This window comes from Sparassis crispa, assembly GCF_003851025.1.
Source record: "Sparassis crispa DNA, contig_000011F, whole genome shotgun sequence".
Classification (NCBI taxonomy): Eukaryota; Fungi; Basidiomycota; class Agaricomycetes; order Polyporales; family Sparassidaceae; genus Sparassis; species Sparassis crispa.
Genome location: NW_020939757.1, coordinates 184,995 through 194,891, shown reverse-complemented (window position 1 = coordinate 194,891; position 9,897 = coordinate 184,995). Strand labels below are relative to the sequence as shown.

The 9,897-nt window shown below is 47.3% G+C and overlaps 2 protein-coding genes across 2 annotated transcripts; one reads left to right on the top strand and one right to left on the bottom strand.

Moving 5' to 3' along the window:
• Positions 1-308: 308 nt before the first annotated feature.
• Positions 309-959, bottom strand: SCP_1100630 (hypothetical protein; the record flags this gene model as incomplete). Its single annotated transcript, XM_027762500.1, has 3 exons — positions 309-323; positions 378-639; positions 718-959. The coding sequence occupies 3 exons, from the start codon at positions 957-959 to the stop codon at positions 309-311; spliced, it is 519 nt and encodes a 172-aa protein (XP_027618301.1).
• A 2,162-nt stretch (positions 960-3,121) lies between these two features.
• SCP_1100620 (hypothetical protein) lies at positions 3,122-3,589 on the top strand (the record flags this gene model as incomplete). The annotated part of the gene is made up of 4 exons (XM_027762499.1): positions 3,122-3,154; positions 3,220-3,283; positions 3,339-3,480; positions 3,532-3,589. 4 exons carry the CDS (start codon positions 3,122-3,124, stop codon positions 3,587-3,589), a joined length of 297 nt encoding a protein of 98 aa, XP_027618300.1.
• Positions 3,590-9,897: the final 6,308 nt, after the last annotated feature.

Below are 9,897 nucleotides of genomic sequence, written 5' to 3'. Positions count from 1 at the left end.
CTTGTACTGGCTTTACCTTTCTATCGACTGGTTTGTATGCTCCGAATTCCAATGGGACACTATTTAAATAGGGCTGACCAGCAGAAGGTATATTGGGAGTTTCCAAGGTAGTGGTACATGACATGATTACATAAGAGACCATAGGTATAGAATTCCTGTTGAAGGAATTTAGAGGTGACATACGCAGAGAATGAGTGGGGGTTGATAACAGATCAGACATAGGGCTGGGTATACTTAGCGACAAAGGGCCGCGGGTAGCTACAGGTAAAGGAAAATGGTGCATAGCGCTTGATGGGGGGTCCTGCTCCCTAAAATGTGGTGTTCTGAATCTGCTAGAATTAGCCGCGAAAGGAATGCACTGAAAAAGTCGGACTTACATATTCAACGACTTCTTCGGTGATGTCGCGCATGACCTCAACGAGAATTTCCTCGACACGCTCGTGCATCAAATCCTCGCGCTCGTATTCCGACTGTAAATGGTTATCGTTGTCGTCCGTGTCATCCTCGAGGTCCATGTCCGATTCACTGTCGCTACTGTCATTACCGTGCGAGACACTTATCAAACCCGATAAGTTGTCGTCGCCATTGTACGAGTCTGGAGATGAGCGGCGCGCATGGGAGCCGGGCGGGTGCATTGGCCTGCACAGACGAGTGTCAGGGTCATGGGTGACAGAGAGAGTGGAACAAGGAAGCGGAAGTGGGCGATTGCATGCTCACATCGCATGGCAGTCGGCCTCATGCATGCACGCGCACGCGGATAACGGAGGCGATGAGGACGATGAGAGGATCGGTGATGATGGAACGTAGACGGGTGATGATGGCATGTACTCGGGGGATGGGGAACATGATAGGGGTGGGGTCGCCGGGATATCCGCGGGGTCAAAGTGCGACAGAAAAATGAATGCTGTTGGGCGCGTGTCGATGAATGAAGGGGGGCCGTCCGCGCGGTCGACGTGCATATTCTCAATACTGTAGACTGAGTCATCAATGAAACTAAGGGCTGGATTTTTGTGGCTGTGAGATGGCTGAGATTCACACTGCTCAACTTCTCTGAGCACGATTGTTTCCTGCAACCTCTACAAATCCCAAAACTGTGGCGACATTTGCACTCTGTCGATTTGCCCACCTGCTGTCCACTCAGTCGAAGATGTCCGGTTACGAGTTTTATCAGAGTCTTGTCCGATTGACTGATAACACTGGTGTGCTATGTCGTGTCTCAAGCTCCAAGCTTAATCATTGCTGACAAAGTGTAGGATCGTTATCCTGCCTACATGCGTATTATGCACATGTGGAGGCATCTCAAAATGCTGAAATGAGCAGGCCGGTGCCATAAACCTGGAGGGGTGCAGGCGACCAAACCTGGGTCATGTGCAGTGCTTTGCCCGGCGTGTTCACACCCTGGCAAAAATCTGCCCCCAGACTGGGAGGAAACCCCAGAAGACCAAAGGTGAGTTAGTGATCAGTAATTTCGGTCGATTTACGCCAAATACTAACATGCAGTGACAGGTGGATATACTGGCTGTTTGTCAGGCTAGACGCAAACTTTCACCTCAAACGTAAGAAGGTGTCTTCCGACAGCGTCAATCCTGGACTCAACCATGGCTATGCATACTTTGTGGAGGAAAAAGCATACAAGGAGTACCTCAGCACATGCGACTCCCTTGTGATGGAAGAGCAAAGTACTTGCAACAACCATGATGCAGTCAAGTTGGCCAACATGAGGGGCTCAGTCACAGGTACAGCGGCAAGTGGCGTTGGTGCCATCACATGCACACGCCATGACATGAGACTGCCATGCAGTGTTGGCGACCTTCAAAAAGGAGAGCAGTAAGTTCATGTTCACAATTGTTCATGTCCTTGTACTGATCAGTACTGCTTAGCTACGTCAATATGGATTATATGTTCTTCTCCACTCTGGGGAACGATGCACCATGTGATGTCGTGGTCTCCTATGACATTGCATGTCAGTGGTCCAAAAATATACAGAACTGGCACTGAATATACGAATTTTGTCCATTTCAGATGGATGACCACAATTTCGTGTTCCTTGTCCCAAAATTCCATATCTATGCCCATCAACAGTTGTGCCAGGACAATTACTCATTCCACAACACCCCCCATGTGGCTGAGACAGATGGCAAGGGCATTGAGCGGCCATGGTCAGACTCAAACCAGTACTCTTTAAGCACGAAGAAGATGGACCCTGGTTCACTGCATGACTTTCTTGACGATGCGTTCGCAGACTACAACTGGAGGAAAATATGTGGAATGCGTGAGTAATTGCAATGAGTATTCTGCTCATCTCTAAACTAATAATATTAAAGCCGCCTTGTTTCTGGCCAGCATCAAAGGTGCTTTGCCGGAGCGCAACAATCAAGTCTTTGCATTTGCGGAACTTAACGATGTGGTGACGCAAGAGGATCATGACGCATGGAGGACTGTTGTAGCACTAGTGGTGGCCACCATTGTATTACAATTGCCCACAACACTGGTCAGGCCATTGTGCACAACTCACCAGCCATTGTAATTGTAATAACACTGGGCACATTGTAATACAATGGCAATTACAATGCCGGCCACATTGTAATTGGAAAAAGAAGTGTTCAAAGTGAGAGTTGAACCCCTGACCTCATGGCCGGAGTTTTGCTTATATAAGCTACACAAGACACGTGCTTTAACCACTAGACTATCAGTGCTTGCTGTTACTTTAGCCTCAATTGTATATAATGAGTCTGTCCACTACAATATAATATACAAGCTTCTAATGCACATTTTAATATTATATCTAATACTATTACTTTAAAGAATTAGAAAAAGAGATAAACAAGTAAGAGAACATAAATAGACACTATAATAGTATTTAACAAAGAGTTAAGAAAGGAACAGTAACAAGTGTTAGTATTTGTAATAGAAGCTTGTATATTATATTGTAGTGGACAGACTCATTATGTACTGAGGTTGAGGTAACAGCAAGCATCAATAGTCTAGTGGTTAAAGCATGTGTCTTGTGTAGCTTATATAAGCAAAACTCCGGCCATGAGGTCAGGGGTTCAACTCTCACTTTGAACACTTCTTTTTCCAATTACAATGTGGCCGGCATTGTAATTGCCATTGTATTACAATGTGCCCAGTGTTATTACAATTACAATGGCTGGTGAGTTGTGCACAATGGCCTGACCAGTGTTGTGGGCAATTGCAATACAATGGTGGGAACCACAGCTGGTTGTAGAGACATGGGAGAAGGACCCTTCGAAACCTAACCCGTTCGTTGTTACCCGTCCTGGTATGTATTTGCGGCATATTATGGAATGTTGGCCTGATATTCTGCACCAATACAGCCATGACCCAAGCATCTGTGCACCTGCAGCTGGTGAATGAGGAGGCTGTGGAGTTGGAGAATGGTGAACAATGTGGCGTGCTGCGTGACCTCATTTCCCCGAGTGTCATAATCATGGTCGGGATTGAGCTGCAGGAACAGCAGTAAGTGCGAGCAGTCATTACATTAGTTATGTTCTCATAGCCTGTCACCAGGTATCGCCTTCGACAGGACACAGAGGGCCTTGGAGCACATTCCATGGATCTCCAATAAGCCAAGATCATCGAGCAGTGCAATGCTCTTCATTGCAAGATAGATGCATGGGCAGACATGCAGCAGTTGTTCATGCCTAGCACCGTGGCATTGTGCGCACAAACTGCAGCCGCAGCTGTCAAGGAGGTCCCTGTGCAAGAAATGGTACTCTATTTACCATCGGAGTTATCCTCTGATACCCCTTGCAACTCTCATATCCAGAGATATGAGTTGCGTCTGAGGGTTGCGCAAGCACACGATGCGCTAAAGGATCTCTGGTGACATCTCCATGTGCATGCCCATCTGTACAAGTTCAAGGACCGCTTCGTCCATGGGCAACGATATCTCACCCGAGCGAAGACAGTCATCGGGTGCACGCAGAATAAGGTCAACACTGATGCAGCACGCTATCGCTGTGCATACAAAGCCATCATCTCGTTGTCTACCCTACTTAATGAGCCTTCAATGCTCCATGACTTGTGCTCGCTGCAAGATGAAGATGTCCGAGGAATGACGGAGGGGATGCAGGGAGAAACTCAGAGCCACAAGACTTTGTCTTGGATATGGCGGAGACATGGCATGGGGAGTAGCAGTGTGACTGATAGCAGCATCAGCAAAGGTTGGCGTTTTTTACTTATCTGTTTCTAAGACTTCTCAATGCTCACGAAATCTTTTAGAGCTTCGTACTGAGTGGTGCAAGGCCCGTGTTGCCGGAGGAGATGCGCAGGGTCATTTCTTTTCACAATTGGCTCACGCAGTGGTGGCTGGAGCATATAGACACGATCCCTGCACAATCGCGAGAACACCTGGAAGGCGCCACCGCATATGCATACTGTCAGGCGAGTATCCGAGTGTCTATGAGGGAACACTGTAGGTTGGTATGGCATCATATACCTGCCTGGTTGCAGGCAGGAGGTGATGTCAGCATAGATGTAGATTCAGTCGAAGCCACCATTGCAGAACCCCTTCTGGCAAGCAGTTCTGCTACTATGTCGACAAGTCCTTCGACTTTCCTTCCTGCATGTTAGGTGGTCAGTAACTATATGGGTCCACAGGTACTAGTGTCGTCCGAATGAAAATAAAATATTTGGCATTACACTGAAGTGAGGTTCTCTAAAAGGAAATCTGTTATCTGGAACATATAATGCGGAAGATTACATGCTGTATTCTATGTGGAACAGCTCTACCCGTGGGACACAGGCGAAGTGGCGCGACAGGGCATAATTTTGCCATGCAATCGAGAATAGATCTCGAGCAAATCTCGGACCTATCAGGCTGGCGATGAGGTTGGCGGCACCCAGAAATCCACAACGAAGGACCGAGAGCAGCCGAGGGAGAGGGGGGAGAGCACAGCATAAAGGAGAGTTGTAGGAACCACTGAATAATATATCAGACCTGTAGTAGCTATCACAGTCAATGTATCAGTCCCGAATTGTTATGACCTTGTTTGATATATCATTATGCCAGGGACAGGTGGTTGCCTGCTGTTCCCCATTCTTCTTGTCCACTCCACGATGACATTACAATGGGCATTCGAAGCGTATCACATAGCACGTGGTTGGTCACATCGTGTTATTGTGTGAACGCTTTTGGGGCGATGTGCCACACCCGGATGAACTCGCGTTCAACACACTCCATTTTCAGCATTCGCTGCTCGCATTACATTAACCTCTAATCACTTGAAATGTCACTGACTTGGAGCAACCCAAGTCTGATGAGCCACCCAGGCCACAGAAACATGCCAAACGCCAATCGGTAGCACTTTCAGATATTCCTCAAGAACTCATACTTCATGTAAACCAGTATTTTTGTTGATTTCTGAACTTTTCTCTGATGCGGTATGGCAAGCCCACTGCTTTGTCCACCCTGGATGAATCTGGCCCAGTATGCCAAATTCATGTTCGGAGTCGACTGCACCGACTATGGTAACAGCGGCCGTAACTGCATGTTACACGAGGAATTCATATGTCACTATTGCTCAACGTGTTCTCACAAATAGTGCATGGAATTGGAGTACATATTGGTGGCCTTCAGAGACAACTAACTTCACACCACAGTATTGTTATCCAGAGATACGGTGATGTATTGTGAGGTTGATCACTACTACTCACTCGGCTGTTAGGCCATGGGTCACAAGCACATGAGGGGCTCATGCGGTTGGGGCCATATATTTATACTATGCAGTAATTTTAGGAGATTCCAGTATGTTCTCTGACATACCTATGTGCTGACTAATATATGTTTCCTGATTGGGAAACCACCAGCCCTAACACTCCCCCTCAATCTGGAAACACCTTACTATGCTCCCCCTCAATCCTGGCATCTTCTATGCCATCCAATATATTTTTTCCTTTTGACCCTAAATACCCCAAATGTTGTGGGAGCCCTATGCTTGTGACAAGAGAGCCAATGCTACCATCTTGCCAGATTCTTCGACCACGACAACAGAGCCAATGCTCCAGTATTCCCACAGATCCTTCCAATTTAGGAACTCTGTCCCTCATCCGCGACACATGCATAACATTCAGCTCGCCATTTGCACACTGTTTTCAGTTGCACCTAGCTCCAAGGGTTCTCTGCACAGTGCCAGTATACCCTGCCGCCATGCTTCACCAACTCCGGCAGTGGCGACCCTGCCTAGTTGCGAAGACTTTCAACTTGACCTGCTCGTGGGGTCCTACCCATATCGCAGTCCAGTCTCCTATGCGCCTACGGCCTCAGCGACTTTTTGCAGTACAGTCTGTTGCCAGACCGGGCCATATACAAACTATCCTCCGTGATGTGAATAGTAGGTATGCGCTTATATTGTGAGGTTGATCACTGCTACTCACTCGGCTGTTAGGCCATGGGTCACAAGCACATGAGGGGCTTATGCAGTTGGGGCCATATATTTATACTATGCAGTAATTCTAGGAGATTCCAGTATGTTCTCCGACATACCTATGTGCTGACTAATATATGTTTCCTGATTGGGAAACCACCAGCCCTAACACAATGGACCAGGCTGTATCTCTCAAAATGTCGCCAACTTATGTCCACGCTGGGGTCAGTGCATCTATATTCTTCCTTGTTTGCACCAGCTTACTTTCAGCGACTTACAGGTGACAGGAACATCTGGACCAGCAGTCACCACACCGGTTGCATCCTACATTGAGACCATGTCAAGCTGGTTGAAACTAGGTTAAAAGGTGCCAAGAGCAGGACAGAACGTGCCGCTGTTGTCGATGAATTATCAGATCGGTGGGACTCTTTTTTGGGGGTATGTGTGTTTGCCACAAAGCACGCACGACGGCAGTCTCACTCGACGATCCAGTACTCTGTCATATGCCGCAACTGGCTGATCGAGTGGCAGCAAGTAGAAAATGAAGTAGAGCAGCCACACTTGATCGCTCAATGGATTCGCCTGTAAGTAAATGCATGGCCATTGTTACCGGTGGAAATTTCTTATGCTGTGATTTCTAGCATCTCTAGCAAGCTGGAGGAACTGAGATATGCTGAGGACCTCAACTATCTGGGTGGGAATGACGTAGTGATGTGGCAACACCCCGTCATCGGAAAGGTGGAGTTTCTTACACAAGCCAGTTCGTAATCCTGTTGGCATGATTCTAAGCTGGTGTGCTTATCAGTGTATGTTCTTGACAGTCTGGCTGGAAATTGGTCCGGAAATAACTAAATTGTTTGCACAACGAAAGAAGATCTGTCTGGACTGGGAGCGCGTTCACGTATACCAGCAGTGTCTGCAAGAGCTTATGACAGCCTTGTATAGAGGGCAAACCAGTGCCATAGGCAAATACCCGATTGCTCACCCAATTGACATATTATACTCCAGCGATGACATCAGAGAGGTGATCACAATGCCTGGTAACAGAGATGGCTGGAATGAACTGGAGGAAGTCTTGCCAGATGTGATCATTAATTGGAAAAGTGCGGTCACAGAGCAGATGGCCAACTACTTCGAGCAAGAAGATAGCCCGGGGAGCACTGAAGAAGATACTAGTGAAGACGGCCTCGGTGCATCAGGAAAACCCAACTTTCTCTTATGCACTTATTTAGACTTTTGGGTCTGAGAACCCTTATTTAAGGCCATAAGTGTTCAAATAAGTCGAATTTCAGACACTCAGGGAATATGCCTTAGGCCCTTTTTGTCCTTATGTCCTTAAATAAGGACCATAAGTCCATTTAAGTTATTTAAGTGTCTTTTTAAGAAAAAGTGGGGTTTTCCTGATGTGAGGACTACGTACTAAGTCTCTACCTTGCTAAGATGGCATTCCGATGCGGAAGCTCAACACGACACTTTTTCTGGCCTGAGTTGGCTTCTCATTTGACCAACTCCTTCAGTCGCAGAGCAGCGTGCTTAACAATGAATGTGGATGAAAGGGCATATCAGTATTCCTATCAGGATCCCATGGTGCCCCCACCTTACTCTGCCTACGATGTTGCAGTCATACGACAATACAACCTGCGCACCCCGTGGAGTCCTGACAGTCTCAAAGTTGTGCTCGATACACGTGCAACTGAGATTGTCATCAGGGTGAGTGGCAAGGACCCTAACACCACAACAGCTGCTGAGATGGACGAGATGGATGGGCAATTTACGTGCGAGATGTGCTTCTGGCCTCATGAGTATGTCAGCGCAAAACCTTGGAGGGAAATGGCGAGTGTTCAAGGTTTTTATCCTCTTGTCGCTCCGATTGCCTATCACGCTTCAGGCAGAGCACATCGCTGGTGAACATAACGGAGACACGGGAGCAAGATGTGCCTGAGTCGGACCGCTTCTCACCCGAAAACTACAGAAGATAGAACAGAAGAACATGAAAGTCTGCATTAACGCGCAGGACGATATGCGGTTCTTGACCTGCATTTATTGCCCTGAGAGGGGAGCAAAGGGTGCAATCCATGAACACATCCCGAACGAGTTGAGCCCTTGCCTGCTTCCCCTTCTTGTTTGATTCTGATTGTTTACATCTGTAGACATGGCATTCAAGGTCCGGAAGTAGGACTGGACCTAACACATCAGGAAAACCCCACTTTTCCTCAAGAGGACACTTATATAACTTAAATGGACTTATGATCCTTATTTAAGGACATAAGGACAAAAAGGGCCTAAGGCATATTCCCTGAGTGTCTGAAATTCGACTTATTGAGACTTATTTCAACACTTATGGACTTAAATAAGGGTTGCCAGACCCAAAAGTCTAAATAAGTCCCTAAGAAAAAGTTGGGTTTTCCTAATGCACCAGAGTTTAGTGCACAGCGTCACACGGTCCCTGACTTGATTCTCTTTTCGGAGTGTTTTAAGTCATTGAATGCGCAACAATGGGCAACTGGCACCAAGTCGAATGCCTATACCAAGGAGTTGAGAGTGACAGTGGCTGCCGCAGGGAGGATACACGGTTTTTTCCAGTAGTCGAAGTGAGTGCATCATCTACAATGGTTCTAGTTGTTTCTTATTACCCAATAACAGCATAATTACCCACTTACTTATAGACAGGGATTGTGTATTACTCGATGTCCAGCTTCGTCTCGCGTGCTTCAGTCATGTACACAGCTATGATGGATGGTCCCAGCGGTAGCTGGGAGAACCGGAGCAGGTTGAGCCGCCGGGTGGGCGAGGAGCGGCGACCAGATTTGGATAGTGTACTGTATACATGACTGAGTAGTACTAGTTCAACTAATGTAGCCACTGTATGTGCATATGACTCATGTGCACATGGTGAAGAAACAAGGGAGGATGGTGCCAGTGTGGGTGCAACAGAAATAAGACAAGCATCGGGGAGCGATCAGGGCATGGTGGGAGTCCCGAAGTGGTGCCTCGTGGTGGAGAAAGCGAAGGTCGAAAACTGCAGCTTTGCGCACTTACCACTCAGCTGTGACGTTAGGTCCAGCCCCGCAGGCTCGGCTGGCCTGCCACTCATATATGTTAGCATAGTTCAGGTATTCTTTTTTAATGCAGAAATATCAAAATCGAGTCAAAAGCCGCCTTTGCGAGGCCCTGAAGTGATGAAAAAGAAAACACATTTTGGCATGATCGAGAGTATACGAGTCGTTGAGACACCGACAGAACTTGCATGTATACCGTGTATATGTCCGATCTGCACCGAACACCACACCTTCCAAATGCGGTCACCAGTGCGTTCCACGTGGGTGAGCACCTCCGAGTCGTCGACTTCGACGTCTGACTGACCACGTATCTCTGCTTTCAGCTTCCTTTTCTCTGGCGGTCAATTATTTCATTGTATGATTTAAAATTGACTTCAAGAGTGTGCTTCTCAGTTTTCCAAATCTCCGTCAAATACGTGCTATTGAGCCCAATCTCGTGTTGACCAAAG